General features: G+C 41.7%; 1 protein-coding gene across 5 annotated transcripts in view; it reads left to right on the top strand.

Moving 5' to 3' along the window:
- The first annotated feature begins 4,890 nt into the window (after positions 1 to 4,890).
- The window catches only part of AFTPH (aftiphilin), a 42,386-nt gene continuing 31,149 nt past the window's right edge, over positions 4,891 to 16,127 (top strand). For all 5 annotated transcript variants that reach the window (XR_014616050.1, XR_014616051.1, XR_014616052.1 and 2 more), the window contains exons 1-2: positions 4,891 to 5,028; positions 13,858 to 15,637. Coding sequence is in view for 2 of the 5 variants with exons in the window: in XM_084203157.1 (XP_084059283.1) it covers positions 13,868 to 15,637 (1,770 nt within the window). In the remaining 3 variants the exon portion in view is untranslated. The remainder of the gene's footprint in view (positions 5,029 to 13,857; positions 15,638 to 16,127) is intronic.

Here is a 16,127-nt window from a genome sequence, read left to right as displayed (position 1 = left end):
CACAAAATGTGCCTCAGAGTCTTGTTTAAATCTTTCTTGAACTCTGCCAGGCTTGGTCCTGAGACCACTTTCCTGGGAAGCTGTTCCAGTGCTCAACCATCCTCTGGGTGAAGAACCTTTTCCTAATATCCAACCTAAACCTCCTGCAGTTCAGTTTCAGGCTGTTTCCTCAACTCCTATCACTGGTCACCAGATTCATGCTGCCCCTCTGCTGCCCCCAGGGAGGATGTCGAAAACCCCACTGAGGTTTCCCTGAGGTCTCCTCTTCTCCAGGCTGAACAGACCAAGTGATCTCAGCCACTCCTCACAGCTTCCCCTCCAGATTCTTCACCATCCCCGTGGCCTCCTTTGGACACTCTCTAGCACCTTCATGTCTTTTTTATATCATGGCACCCAGAGCTGCCCCAGCCCTTGAGGTGAGGCTGCCCCAGAGCAGAGCAGAGCAGAGCAGGACAATCCCCTCCCTTGCCCGGCTGGGGATGCTGTCCCTGATGCCCCCCAGGACATGGGTGACCCTCCTGGCTGCCAGGGCTCTGCTGGCTCATGTTCAACTTGCCATGGACCAGGATGCCCAGGTCCCTTTCCATGGCACTGCTCTCCAGCCTCTCATTCCCCAGGCTGTACATCCAGGGCTGCACCATCCCAGGGGCAGAATCTGGCATTTTCCCCTGTTAAACTTCACATGGTTGGTGATTGCCCAGCTTTCTAATTCCTCAGGGTCTCTCTGCAGGGCCTCTCTGGCCTCGAGGGAGTCAACAGTTCATGCCAATTTAGTGACAGCAGCAAACTTAGTATTCCTTTGAGTCTTGCACCCAAGGTGTTAAAAAAGATGTTGAAGAGCAATTGGCTGAGGATGGAGCCAATAGCAGAAATGAAAGAATAAGGCTCTAATGAAATTAAACCATTTGGTATCTTAAAAGACCATTTAAAGTTCATTCGATGGATTATATAAAATTTTTAAATGTCTGATTTGACTGTGAATTAAAAAAAAAAAAAAAGGATAACCAAGGATGATAATTTCTCAGGACACTGACTATCTAGTTTCTGATCAGAAGCATTGCCAGACACAGCAGAGAGGGAAGAACACTGCCTGAATTTTGGAGACTTATCTAGCCTTTGATTATAGCAAATTTGTTCCTCACTCAGTGGGGAAGCCAAAAAAGTTTGCACTGGCATGAGCTATGTTATTACTGTATGTAATTTTGAAATTAAAAAGAAAAAAAGAAAAAGAACTGCACTATCCCTTACCAGCAGTTCAACAGCTTTCAGATTTTCTGCATCACCCTACACAATATAGGGTACAGCTTATATAAAACTAAAATTTGCTAAACTAAAATTCAGGAGCCATGTTGTAGTCTTTAAAATGAGAAATAAACCCTAAATTTCTTCTCTGTAAATACTACATACTCTTTTTTTTCCTTTTTTTTCTTTTTTTTTTTGAGAATTGTGAATGACTAAGTTTTATGAAAGACACGGATGCAGACCATTGCAGGCTCTTTCCGCCGTCCTTAATTCCCAACCCAAACCAGGAGGAGTGTCTGAGCCTCCAGACCACACAGGGTTTGGGGAGAATCTTTCTGAATCATTCTGACGCGCCTGAGTACCTTTTTCCATCTGTGACTTCTGGGAAGGCTGCGCCCTCTCCTGACAGTTCAGGACTCGGTGGCAGTGACTGATAAAGCCACTATGCTGCAGTCAACAAGTCAAGGCTCAGCCTCGGACCTACCAAGACCAGACCAGCTCGACTTAAAACCTCTATTGCAGAAAGGCTTACACGTTGAGATGGATATATCAAAATTATAATTTTTATCACCATGCTTTAAGAAAACAAATGGCTTGAAAGTATTTGCTTTAAAAACAGCTCACCATGTATTTGAAAATGGATAGAACACCATGCTAGAATCATCTCCAAATAAGATACAGCTCTTACAATCCATGCAATTCTGTAAAGGAAACTTTCATATGTTAAGAATATAACCTTGAAGTCACTGTTGTAACCCATGAATTCCATTTCACAGAGCTATTACACGATATGGCTAATGCTATTATAAAGAGTCAGCCTGCCTTCACAAGCAAATGTAATCTCCTTCAACCAGCAAAGCTTATGCAGGAACGACTGAAGAAATCCCACACATCTTGTCAATCATTCACACTATGCCTAAGTGAATATTAACTTCATTTTTTTGTGTGACATGCTTACCTCTCATCTGATCTTGCATTCAAGTTAAGTGAATTTTATGGACTCACAACTGCATACTGATTAACACTTCTGGTCCTGGAAACTTCTGAATGCCACCAAGAAAGAGAAGGAAATTTTCACCTCATCAGACTGGCAGGGACTATCTGGAGGAATTTTTTGTCTTTCTTTATAGCTTAGGATATGAGTCACTTCTTCAAAGCATCTGAAATTTTACTTAACAAATTTCCTTCTAATATAGAACCTGATTTCTGACACCGTTTATCTTCCTGGATTTTCTTCTGAGGTACATGATTGTGTTGCAACTGTGGGCTTTTGCACAAGAAGGGCTTTACTATTTTGTTTTTCTTCAGGGTACCGGTGTTGCAAAATGTGTAACATATAAAATTTTCTTAAGAAAGGATGTTCTTTGATGGTTGGTCTTCATATACTTTCAAGCCAAATCAACAAGAAGGGAGAATTAAACAGAGAGCAGCTAACAAGCTCTGACATACAGGTGTTAGAAAAACAAATTACTTGTGGGTAGAATTGCCTCGTTAAGGTTTAGGGCTGGACTTGCTTCAATGATCTCAGACCCAGGGGGAGGTTAACCAGGCTTGGGAAGAAGGATGTACCACTGATAGTGGACACAAAGAATGCAGAATTTATGGGCCCCAAGGACATTTAGCAGAACTCCCAAGATAAGCAAAAAACCAATAAAGACAACGCAGTGACCGTGCTGAATCAGCTGTGCCTGGGTAAAAGGTGATTCCAGCAGGGACAGATCACAACAACCAGCTGAGAGCCCACCTCAGAGCAAGAGACAGCCTGGGCATGCAGACTGATCAGCATGAGAAGCGAGAGAGTCATTAAACAATAGAGGAGAGAATACAAATTAGAAAGAGAACTCTGTAACCTGTAGCCAATGAACACTAATTCCTTTATTTGCTAAAATGTATAAATAGTAAAAAGTTTTTATAGTTGGTGTGCTTGATTTGTGGAATACCACAGAGGACCCAGGCCTGTGCAACTTCAAGATAAATAACCAATGTTTCTCTCGAGTGCATAATTATTGGCTTGTTGCACTGGGTAAAAAATCGGATTTTTTTAGACAACACTGGGGCTTATGTTGCTGTCTGGGGAGTTTGCAGGCAGCATGTTTATTTCATGTATCATTGAAATGATTGGTAAGGCAGATGTAAAAGAAAAGGTAATTATTATTTTACCTTCTCCAATTCTATTATTCACAACAGGAAGATTAACAGTTATAGCCAATGACCACCAATTAAACACAGCTGGAATGGAAAATGAATCTTCACGAAGTAGCACCACGCAATAAGGGATGCCTCGGGCCTCTGGAACTTCATGGCTACTGCCAGATATTAGGGGGAGGGGGCGGCGAGGAAGATCTCGTTTCTCGGTTGCTTTACAGCAAAGTATTTCACTGTTTTTACACGATCTTCTCTATACCCTTACAATTTGTAAATCACGTTGTTGTACACCGGGTGAAGGTCGCTGCACGCTGAATTACCCTATTTCCTGTTCCCTCCGGCTTCTCCTTCTGTCCTGCCGGGTCAGCACAAACTTCACTCTGCTCTTCTGACACTAAGCTGTAAAAAGAGAACAGCCACCAGGAGGCGAAGTAATAGAGCCTCATTAATAGTCACACAGACTCATTAATAGTCATCCATGATTATCTTCAGCTATTTTAACAGGATTCGGAATGTCACAGAAACGTTGCATTAACAATATAATTCCCCCCTTGCTTCACAGAAGCCTTCTATTGCTGATTAAATTAGCAGATTAATTATAATTACCCTTAAATGCATTTGAGGTATTTTTATTCCACTAACCTATGTGAAAAGTAAAACGTTCTGTTTCAAGCCTTTCTTATCCAAACTATCGAGCGTTTTGACACAGTGTGCATGTATCGAGAGCCTCGGGAGGAGCACAGGCTCCGGGGTGTCCTTACTGCTCCTAGATGAGGCTGTGGCCAGGGGGGTCGGCCTCTCCTGCCAGGCCACCAGCGACAGGACAAGAGGCCACAGTTGTGAGCAAGAGAAGGTTTAGGTTGGACACTGGGAGGAATTTCTTCACAGAAAAGATGACTAACCCGTGAAACGGGTTGCCCGGAGAGGAGGCGCAGTCACGGTGCCCGGAGGTGTTCCAGGGACGACCGGAGGCGGCACTCGGTGTCTGACTGACACGGCGGTGCTGGCTCACAGCTTGGGCCCGGTGACTTCAGCGGTCTTTCCCAACCGAATTCATTCCGTGGTTCCGTAACAAAGCTCTAATGTTACACTTCGCTCGCTATTTTATTAACGCAATTCGTACCGCCTTGTGACCGCCGTACGGAGCTCAGTTAACCACGGCCCCAGGACGAATGGCAGGCTTTGCACGCTGCTTAAACGCTACTCTTTTAAACGCTATTCTTTACAATTTTAACACACGCTCGCTAGGGCTTGAAACTAGCTGACGTCTAGGGACCCTTCCAGCCCCAAGCAGCTCTAGGACTCTAGGACACACGACCGCCCGGCGCCCCCTCAGCCATTTATCCGCAGGGCTGAGTACGGCGGGGCGCGGGCCGGGCCGGACGTGACGCGCGCGGGGGCGGCGGCGCGGTGCGTGCCGGGAGCGCGGTGGGCGGTGGCGGGCGGGAGGCGGCGGCCGGAGGGGGCCGGGCCGCAGCGACGCGGTTCCTGTCGCCCACAGGGGCTCCCCTCCATGGCGGTTGCCGCGGGAGGCCGCAGATAACCGGCCGCGGCCCCTCTCCCTTTCCTCCCTCCTTCCCTCCCCCTCCCCGCCCGCCGCCATGCCCGCCCGGGCCCCGCCGCCCCCCGCGCAGCCCACAGGTAAGAGACGGCGGGGGGCGGCTCGTTCCCGCCGGGCCTGGCCGCGGAAGGGCGCCGGGGACCCCTCGGCGCTGCCCCCGGGGGGCGGCGGCGGCCGGGGCCTGTCGGGGCAGCGCCGTCCTTCCCGTTGGCCCGCGGGGGAGGGCGGCGGGGCCCGGGCGGGGCAGGGCAGGGGGGAAGCCCCGCGGCTCCCCGGGCTCGTCCCGCGGCAGCCGGAGCGAGGGGTTCGGCTTTGTCCTGCGGCGGGGCCCGCGTTTTCCTGGGGTTCAGCGGCTGGGAGAGGGCTCAAGGATGTGGTGCAAGAAGTTAAGCTGTCCTGCGTGTTTGGCTTTTCCTGACAAGCTTTCTCTTTCGAGGGGCGTAAAGCGTGTCTGTTACTAAATGCATCTGGACGTGACAGGCTGAACAGAGTTGCGATAATTGAAGTATGGCATTTTTCTTTCTGTAGAAGTAATGTCATTCTGAAATGAGGCGAAATTGCTCAAATGCTATTAGGTCCTGACACTTCAGTTTGCTATGAGAAGTGTCTACTTGATGAACCAAAATATAATTTTTTCTTTAGAGAAGACAGTGCCTTAAAAACAACGGTTAAACCTTGGGATTCCTTCTAGATGTCAGTGAATTGGCCTTTTACAAGTGACAGCCCTTCCTTCCATCTTCAGCTCAGAAATGGAAACCGGCAGTTTAATGCTCCTTAAGCAAACATCTGTTCATAAATGACTGGAGTGAGTAGAGAAACATTGCTGACAGGAGCTGCGCTGGGTTGGTTTTACAAGTTTTGTTTCCATGCATGGTTTAGAGCCCAACATGCTTCATTAGAACTCATTTTTCAGCTGTTGAGCCCGTGGTAAAGTGAGTTTGATGGATGCTGCTTTTTAGCTGGATTGGTCCTTGGAGATTGAACAAAATTAAAAGTATTTCCTCCTTGTTTTATTCTCTGGACATATGAACTAGACTTGGAAAGGCAATTAGCCTACTTTAAAAATAAAAATGGTCTGTTGTATTGTCAGCACAGGCAGAGGTTTGCTCATGCAATGCACAGGTAGTAGTTTCTCTTCCTGAAGTTGGAGCTATACCTGGAGGAATGTGACATTAATTGTGGGAGCCTGGGGAAGAGTTGGAGTAGCTGTGACTCCTGAGGACTTGTTTTGTTTATTTTAAACAGTCATGTGAGTAAGAATAAATAACATGAATGTGAGAATGAGACTTAAAAATATGTAGAAAAGCTAATGGAGCTCTGGTGTTTTCATTCTGTATTGCTAGTTGCATAAAGTACAAATTGTATGACCTTTTAAGGTCATGTGAAAGTATGACCTCTTGTTTTTATTTCCTTAATTTGTTTATAAGTAAGCAGTTGAAGGATCTCGGCCTCATTTGTTTTTTTAATGTACTTTGTTTTTGCTCAGATCCTGTTTTTGTTTAGTAAGGGATTTAATAGACTATAAAATCTGGAGTTCACACGGTGAATCATATTTGTGTTACATATTGCTGGTGATGAGGGCTCTATGCGATCTCTACATTTCTACTTAAAAACTCCACCAGTAGCTTACTAAGCTAACACAAGCCTTTTAACACCTTAATTACCCAAAGTAATATTCTGAAACTTTCAGTACTTTGAAAAGACTTGTCTTTCACAGTGGAAATAATAGAGATGGACTTCAGTCAACTCTGCCTTTTCCTCTTGAAATATTCATTGAGCTGTCCTTGCAGAGCTGTGGTGGTATCAGTTGGAAATCCAGCGGTAAAGAAACTGATGCTCGATCGAGTTGTTTTCACTACACTCAGCAGCATAATTTTCTTGCAGATACCATTATCTATCTCGACAGAATGTTCATTCCTCTCTGTGCTATTGTGCTGTTTGACAACTTAAACTGCTTCTTTGTGAACATTTCAGTGCAATGACATGCTAACCCTTTCATGGGGATTCAAAATACTTATTTTTCTGGATAGTCAGAGAAGTGCCTTAGATCCTACTCATTCCTAGGTGTTAGAAATTTTGTCTGCTAGATTTTCTCCTTTGTGCAAAAAAACCACTGAGTAAGCTGCTGCTATTGCACACACACAAACACACACACACACAGAGAAAAGCCTTGAAATATGCCTTGTTTGAAAACTGACAGTCTCATTTTCTGTAGACTGACTTTCATGCTAATGTCTTTGGCAATTAAAGTTTTCAGTTGCAAAGAATATTTCTGTATTGGTACCACTTGCAAGGTGATCTAAGAAATCTGCTGTAAAGCAAGTAATTTGTTTCAAATCAAGGAGTCCCATGTTGGGAGAACCACAGGGAAGGGCAAATCCTCTCTTCACTTTAGTATGTTTGGAAGTAGGGTGAAGGAAACGTGAAACCTCAAGTTCATATGTCTGTTGATAAGCGATGGAAAATAGATTTTATTCTTTGGAGTATTAGATGTCCCTCCTGTATTGTGTTTTTAATATGAGGTAATGTCTGTAGGTGGGATAAATGGTGATAGGTGGGAATAAGTGGTGAATAAGTAAGCCTGCTCACTGAAAAACAAGCAGTAAGTACATTTGCAGTAATGGGAAGACCCATGATTGTTTTCCTTGTGCAGCTGTATTTCCTCTGCCAGGCTGTGGGAGAAGCTGTCAGAGCAGAGTGCAGCCCTGGGCAGTTCTGATCCACTCTGTGCTGCAGTCTGTGTGAAGTTTGAAGGGTTTGTATGATGGAGATCATACTGCTCTGTGAGGAAGTCTCTGAGAACACTTGGCCCTAGGTAATCTAGCTCTAATACTTTCTAATCTAGCATCTTTTTATCCTAATTTAGAACACACTCCCAGCTAGTATGTTTGAGGGTAACATCCAGAAATAGATTTCTCGCTGAGTTAAGCACTGTTTTAAAAGGAATCTAAGAAATCATAAGAATAAAAACATCTGAGTTATGTGTTACTTGTGACATCTGTCTTTACACGTTGTGTGCCTGTGTGCTGTATGTTGGACACAAATGTTGCATTCCACAGAGCCAGATTGTAACCTGATTGACTGCCTCAGCCAGTTGTGTTTGCCCATATGAATTTAAGATGTTATTGTTCTTACAACATTTTCCCCAATTTCTGTTTATAGATTTCTGTACAGGCAGCATCTTTATCTGCAGCTGTTAAAGCACATCAGTAGACTTTGAGTTAAACCTTTTTTTGGTTATAGTAACTTTGAGGATAACCTGGTCTTTTAGGTTTGGGGAGTTATGCTATTCTTGGTTAAAAAAGGAATTTAATGAACCAACAGAACATTTAGATTCATATTTTCCTGCAGCTCTTCTGATTCTACAGCTAAACCAAAATGAAACAGGGAGAAGTGAAGCAGCACAACTACTGAAAATACGTGTTTGCTTCTTTATATAGTTTAACAACATTTAAAATGAAAATGCTTATATCCAAGATCTGTTTAAATTTCACATTTGTGCCACCTAACTTGGTCTTCCTGCATTGTCACTGATGAGAGGAAGAGCAGCATTGTCAGAGGTTTGAATATTTGAATATTGAATAGGCTGGATTGTCTAGGGGTGCCTGGTGTTTAATGCCAGCCTGGGGAGCACAGGAGAACAGGAGGAATGAGCTGCCTGAGATTAGTGCCAGATTCTCGTTCTGTTACTTTAATGTTTATTATATATACAACACTTTGTAATAGAAAGTGTCCAGCCAATTTAGTGTTTGAAACCACAGTAGCGTACGGTGGAATTGATTAATTTCAAATGTTTGGTAGTGAGAAATAAGGCTTAGATATGTTTGCCTTACTGGAACTGGAGAATATTGTTTTCCTCAACTCATACATGTCCAAGAAAAGGTGCTCTGAAACTCCTGCTTTGGGTAATGGGCCTTCTGGCTGTAAAAGCATTAAGTTCAAAATCGAAAACATTGATTTCTTGGAGGCTTTATGAAGTAAACATTTTCTTGCTGTATTTTGTTTGCTGGTAACTATTTCCAAAAATAAAAGTAAGCTTATTAAACCACTTTAAGAACATATTGACTTCAGCCTGGACAGACTCTCTCTAGAGTGGATTTGGGTTGCAGAAATGCTGTTCTAACAGACAGGCTCTCCTCATTTACAACTACCATTCTAGAAATAGGTTCTCAAGTGCAGAAAGACTGGGAATCTGGTTTCCATTGTTCATTAGGCAAAGAGATAATGAAAGAGGACAGCTTTTCCTACTGGAAGCCAACACCGTGCTGTAATAAGAAGTCTAAATCTGGTCCTTACCGTGATATTTTTGGCATTTGCTAGAGGAATTCCCTTGCAGTAAGAGTTAAATGTTCTTGGAAAGATCAAATGCTAGCAGCTAATGACTTGAATCCATCTCCTTGCCATTGCAAGGCTTTTACTGTAAGGTATTTCAGTAGGTTGTGATTTCTGTCATGGAGAACTTGATTGTGCCATTTCTGATTATTGTGTTTCCTGTATGCTTTAAGGAGGTGGTTTGCTTAACTCAGCTTTTCTTCAGAATAATCCACAGCTGAGCAGTTATTCATTGCTTTGCTTCCTCTCAAGTTAAAGGAAACATTCTGCTTTACAAGGGGTTTCTTTTGAATTTACATGCCTCAAGTATTTCTTTAGAGATACTCTTTGAGACCTCCTGATTTTTTTAGGTCTTATGTAAGAGCCAAACATGGTGTTTCAAGTCTTGCCTTGGAAGATACACAGAGAAGGAACTATTTATACCTGCTTTTGTGTAGTGTAATTGCATTGTTCTCTATGCTGCCTAGTCTTTGTTAGGCTGTTGCTATTACTCTACAAAAAGGTAGTGAGCAAGGATGTGATCTGTGTGTGAGGAAAGCACATATTGTTCCCTATTTACTGCAAACAAATAAGCAGATAGCCTGGTTTTGTTGTAAATGTTTTGAAAACCTATTTAGTGATCAGAAAAGGAGGATTTGCATTTTCTCTTTCCAGTTCCTTGCCTATCAAAATTTTTCTAGCATTACTGATTTCTGTTTTCTCTCTTCTTTTAATGTTTCAAATTAACTTGAATTGCATTCTTAAATGCATGTGACTTGAGAAAAAAGGTTTGAACCTTGAATCCTAATTAATTAATCAGCTTTTTTTTTTCCTTAGAGTACAATGTCAATATGTCTTGTGAGTGTATTGGTGAATTGCATTTATAGTATGACTTACACAGTGGTCTCCTGTTTGTGGTACTGAAATTTTTTGAGAAATTTCTTGATGGTGAACGTTAGAATGTGAATATGAAGCTCATGGAAGTAAGAACTAGCATTTCCAGTTAAGAAAAAACCCAACAAGCAAACAGGTAAAAGAAAGAAATACAGAAAATGGCATCTGGGAGAATATACAATTCTTTATTTTTCCTAGAAGATCTTGGTGCAACCACATGCCATGAGCAATTGATAGAAATCTGTCTTCAGTCTAATCTTAAACTGTTGAGATCTGCAGAAGTTACTGGCATTTGTCAACATTAATCTGTGTTTGTGACTAAAGCAATCCACTAAACATGAACACTTTAAATGTGTCAGATTCCTCACCTCAGGGTGTAAGGTCTGATGCCAGAAACCTGGGTTACTTATTACAAATCACAGAAGTTAGGCAAGTTATGCTCTGTTACACAAGTAAAGACTGTTATAATTTCCTTCAAATCACAATCCTTATTATATAGTGCACTGAAAAATTGGTGGTTATTTTTAAGAAATACATGTTTAAAGAATCTATAAGTGAACAGAGCATGTTAGCTTTATACTTGACTTTTAAATTTGGTCACCAGTTGGCTCAGAAACAAGATGATAAATAATCCATATTATTGGTCATAGAATTTGTTCGAATTCTACTTTGGGTTAAATCACATTGTAAACATCACTTGAAATACCAGGTTTACAAAATAATGTAGCAGAGTGTCTTGACCAAGAATATGTCTGAGTTGGGTAAAAGGACTACAAAAGATGAAGCCAGAGTTCCAGCTGTATTTGAAATGCCAGACAAAGCAGGGATTAACTAAATGAAATAAGGAACAAAGTAGTTCTGTCAGACCTGTGGGTATTCACCAAAAGTTTCAATGGACAATAACTAATTTGGTTTCTAGCTGGCAGATAGAACACTTTTGGAAGTTGTGAAAGAGGACCATAATGAAATTCTTTCTGAAGAAAACTGCATTAAGGCAATAAAATGACCATGCTGTTTTATATTGTGAGGAGAATTGGGGTTATGCCCAGTTTAAAAATTTATCACTGATTAGTCAAGAGGAAGGGGAATACTATTATGACTTTTTTCCTTTTCTTACAGTTTGAGTTCTCTCAACAACAATTAAATTGTGTCAGTTGTACCCTTACACTCATTTATAATGCAGATTCATACATTTTGGAGCTCTCAGTGTTTCGCTTTTAAAATGCAGTAGTAGCATAACTGGAAATACCTGACATATAAAAAATAATTACACAGAAGTCCATGCAGTTGGTTATGCAGTGGGTTCTTGTGGGTTAAACTGATTAAACACATAGTAGACTATCAAACCTGTGATCAAATTTTTAAATGTACAGTTAATGTTCCTTGCAGATCCTGTTTTGGCAACTGTTATTGAAATGTAGCTAGAGCATTGTGCTGCTGGACTGCTGCTTTGTAAATGGTCCCTGTGATGTTTTAAAAGTCCTTTGAAATGAAAAATTGAAGGAAGTTTCTTCTGCTCTATGTCAGAAGTTGCAGGAGAGAAACTTTTTAAATGGTCAGACATCTTCCTACATGTTCAATTGGGTTTTGGCTGTTTGCTTCAGCTCCCATGAAGTTATCTTTGTCCTGTGCTTATCCTTATTATTCTTGTTCCTTGTCTCCCCTTTTTTATGTTAACTGTAAAGAAAAGGAGTCTTGTGGGTAAATTCCCTGTGATTGTGATGCTTGCTCCTCTCACATTATTCAGTTTGTTTTCTGAAACTGCATATTTGGGTTATTTTAGATCATCCTTGCCTCCGAGGATGTTCTGAACTCTATTGGGATTTGTTTTTGGCTGAGGTTAAAGTAGTCATACAGTAAATGGTCAACCAAAAAATGGGTAGAGTTGTTATGATGGATAGTATATGAATTTTTCTTGGCATGTCTTGCCAAAATGAAATCCACTAATGTAAGGTGGTGTAGTTAGTAACAGAGACCTGAATGTGATATTTCAAATTACTCCGATGAAAACCAGCCTATACAAGCCTATAAATCTGAAAAGACTTAAAACACATGGTTTTGATGAACCGTACAGACAAATTTTTCTTTTAATGGGGAAGTTCAGAAGTTTAGAGCGAGTGAAGTGCTTCTCTCAAATACCTTGTTAAGCAGCTGGTGCTGAGTAAGCCTATGTGGGAGCTTGTTGACAACTTAGGCTTTATTCTAAACAAAATTCCTTTGCAGTTCTCTTCAGTTTGCATGTTATGTTACAAATTACTTCATGCTTTCATCTGATAAGCATGATGTACTTTTGTAACTGCAAACTACCCTTTCAAAAAGAAATTTTTAAGTATGTTAGTCACCTCGAGGATGCCAGTTTCCTGGCAAATATCAAGTGTGTTGTGCTTGAGAAGAACTGCAGAGCTTCATTTGTTGCTTTTTTACCCTTTGTGCGTTGCTCTTAGGTGTTTTTACAAAGTTGTTTGCTAAAGGCACTGGATATAAGGATTGTGTTTTATCTGTGTTGCATAACTAGTGTTGTAAAGTCTGCACTTATTCTGGTGGTTAGAAGTTCAAATATTTGCCAGTATGTATAGGTTGCTTCCACTCTTTTTTTGTAGGTGAGGCTTAGTGTTATTACGGTTCATTCATGTCAAGTGTCATTTGAAATGGAGAGAGATTGATGTGAGCTCTTCTTTGATGGGTTTTAAGGTATCAACTAGTTCAGTGATGTGTACAACTATGAATTTATACATACTAGTAGTTATTGTTTCATTAATTGCACACAGCATTGAAAAAGTCAAGATCATTCTTTAGGAAAGAAAATTTTCCATTCATACCTGGCTTGTTCCTGCAATGGTTTGCAATGTTAAGACAGAGAAAGTGCTCAATCTGTTTCTAGGCCATGGGAATACTTTCTTCTTTTTTCTTTTCCCCCTGTGGTTTAGTGTTTTGTGGTTAAATATTTTATGAATAATCGTGCTCATCTCTCTTTTTGAGAATAAGTTTTGATGAAGTGTGTTTGGCTCTAGGCTTTACTGGTGGCATCGTGATGGCATTTCTCAGCTGCTTCCTAAGACAGAAGCAGGCTGGTGGCACTCGCGGTGGAGGCACTGTGTTGGCTTGTGGGTAGGAAATCCAGAGAACAGGGCAACCAAACTGAAACCCATGGACTAGTAGAAGGAGTAGGACAGCAGATCATAGCCAGTGGTTCTAACAGCAGTTCCTTCTTCCACTCCTTCACAATTATGGAAGCACTTCTTGAAGTCTTTGACTTCAGTGATGAAAGTCCCTTATGTGGTATGGCTGTTGTGGCATTGCCCATGGAGTGTCTTAATACCTGTCACACACCTGAGCACACAAGGAGTGTGGCAAAAAATGGACCAGGGTCACTGGCACTTTTGTGAACTGCTTGTGATGGGAGGTAGAGAACTGATGAGTTAAAACTGAATTTAGCTGTGCCAGTGTGTTGCACAACAGCTCAAAATGGTAATTTCAGCACTGTCTGCTGACAATTTGATCATGTAGTTGTTTAGAAGAGACTTGAACTGTCCCAACAGATTCTTTGTGACTTGTAAAACACAAAGATATCTTTCTGATATCTAATACAGATATTCACCTGTATACACACCTCAAAAGTGAGTCATGAAACTGTAAAAAGGAAATATGTAAGAACATGATAGCTAGCCAAGTTCTAACATAGCTCTTGTTTTTCCCTCATATAGAAATACATTAATGTTGAAGCAGAACCAAACAATGGAACCAGACATTATTCGAATGTACTCCTCATCCCCTCCACCACTTGACAATGGAGCTGATGATGATGATGAAGATGAGTTTGGAGGATTTTCTGGTGTGAGCACTGCTGGTGTAGCTTTTGCTGATTTTGATACAGCGGACTACAGTCATCCAAAGGAAGAGTTTATACCCACAAATCATTTCATCCCACTCCATGATTATTCTGACAATGTAGCTAGCATTGCAACTTTCACATCTGTTAAAAATGGTAAAGATAAAGACTGCATTGCAGAGCTTCCTACTCATACTAAGGAGCTTTCTGATATGTCAGCTACTAGTACTATCAAAGAAAAATCTAAGTTTAGAACTTCAGGTACCGCTTTAGAAGATGTAAACAGAAGGGGGGAACAAAGAGACAACACTGGAAAATCAGAGGGTTTTTCTTCTTGTGTGGTTAGAACTGGTGTAACAGTTGAGAGGCAGGATGAGCAAATAGATGCTTGTAATGGTGAGAAACTTCCGTGTCTAGAGATTCTAACAAACGGATTTGCAGCATCAGACCCTGTAAATCCTCAGGGAACAGAAGATCTAGACAGTATTGGTGACTCAAAGGGACTGAAAACTGTTAGCACCCATAGTACTGAGCAAAATTTGAACTCAATGCCTAGCTCAGGTGAAGATGTTGCAGATTTTGCTACCTTCTCAAACAAAACCCCAATCCATTTAGAGGGAACAGGGCCTACAATATGCAGTGTTCTTAATGAAAGAGACTCAGTGAGCGTTCAGGAGAACAACAGAATAAACAGAGTAACTCATAGTGGAGAAGAGGTTTGCATTTCAGAAATTAGTTGTGAACAGGGTCCCTCAGCACTGGAATTTGCTATTTCTAGTACGTCTCAAACAACTGGAAGTTCAATATGCACTACAGAGAACGGAGAGCACAGTGGGAGGAGAAGACAGCATCACATAGAGAATGGCAAAGATTTTAGTAGGCCTGAGGATTCTTCAAATGCAGCAGACATCAAGGCTGATAAGATCCAAAGCCTCAGCTGTGATCCTGCAGGAGACAAGCTGGGTGGTGATGAAGATCTCAAGAATGGTGGAAGGAGCACTGAAGTTTTAGTTTGCAGTGACAAACATGATGATGTGTTTGGTGACTTTGGTTCAGTCAGCAGTGCGTCTCCCACCTTCAGGAATGCTCAAGACTCAATAAACGCTCTCGATTCAGAAAGAACTTCTGAACAGCCCGCACACATTAGCGAACCTAACGAGGAATTTGGTGAATTCAGGGACACGAGTACTGTTTGTCAGCAGCCAGCAAGTTTGGACCAAGCCGAACTAAATCAGGCTGCTGACGCTTTAGAATGTGATACTACCAGTAAAACTTCTGGGGTAGACTTCCAGCATACTACTGAGGTAGAAAATGGTGATGATACTGAATTTGGAGACTTCGATTCGGTGCCAAAACCTCAAGATGAGAGTGTTGCTTTCCAGGACTCGGATGACTTTGCAGACTTCAGTTCAGCAGGTTGTAACCAGGCTACAGACTGGAATGCTTTTGAAGATGAACAAAAAGACAGCTGTTCTTGGGCTGCCTTTGGAGATGAGCAGGCTGGTGAATCTCATCACAGAAAAGAGACGTGGCAGTCACATAGGACAGACGCCAGGAGTGATGGCCCAGTGTTACACAAGGCTGACAGTGTTGCTCTAGCTTCTTTCCAAGGGACAATCAGTAAGCAATCCCAAGAGCTATCACCTTCAGTTCAGGTAAGAGTTTGCTTTGTTTTCCTCAGTCTTGTTCATCTCTTATGCCTACCGCTCTTCCTGGTTCCTGCTTCTGCGTACAGCAAATATTTGAATAGTCCTTGTTTGCCTTTTAGGAGAGATTTAATGTGCTCTGTGAGACGGGCTGATATGAAACATTATGCTGTGTTTGGATCTTGCAGATCTTTGCAGCACTGTTACTTCCCACAGACAAACGAGCACGGTGTGCTGGAACTTGTAGGAATGTGTTTTGATGATTACATGTGATCATTTACATAAATTGATCAAAGGAATAAGCCAACATGAACATTTCAGAGCCTGTGATAGTTCTTCCTTTTGCTTCATTGTTTACTACCTTTTGGAGAGGCACTCTGTTGCCTTCTTGTAAAATAGTGGTGTGATCGGAAGCTGGGATTGCTGGTTCCCAAAATTTTCCATCACCATTCTCTAGCAATGTTTTCAAAACCTGATTAAAAATGGTGATTTGATTTGT

Source organism: Fringilla coelebs, assembly GCF_963513975.1.
Source record: "Fringilla coelebs genome assembly, chromosome: 3".
Classification (NCBI taxonomy): domain Eukaryota; kingdom Metazoa; phylum Chordata; class Aves; order Passeriformes; family Fringillidae; genus Fringilla; species Fringilla coelebs.
The sequence above is the reverse complement of the archived record's forward strand: the minus strand, read 5'-3'. Positions and strand labels throughout refer to the sequence as shown.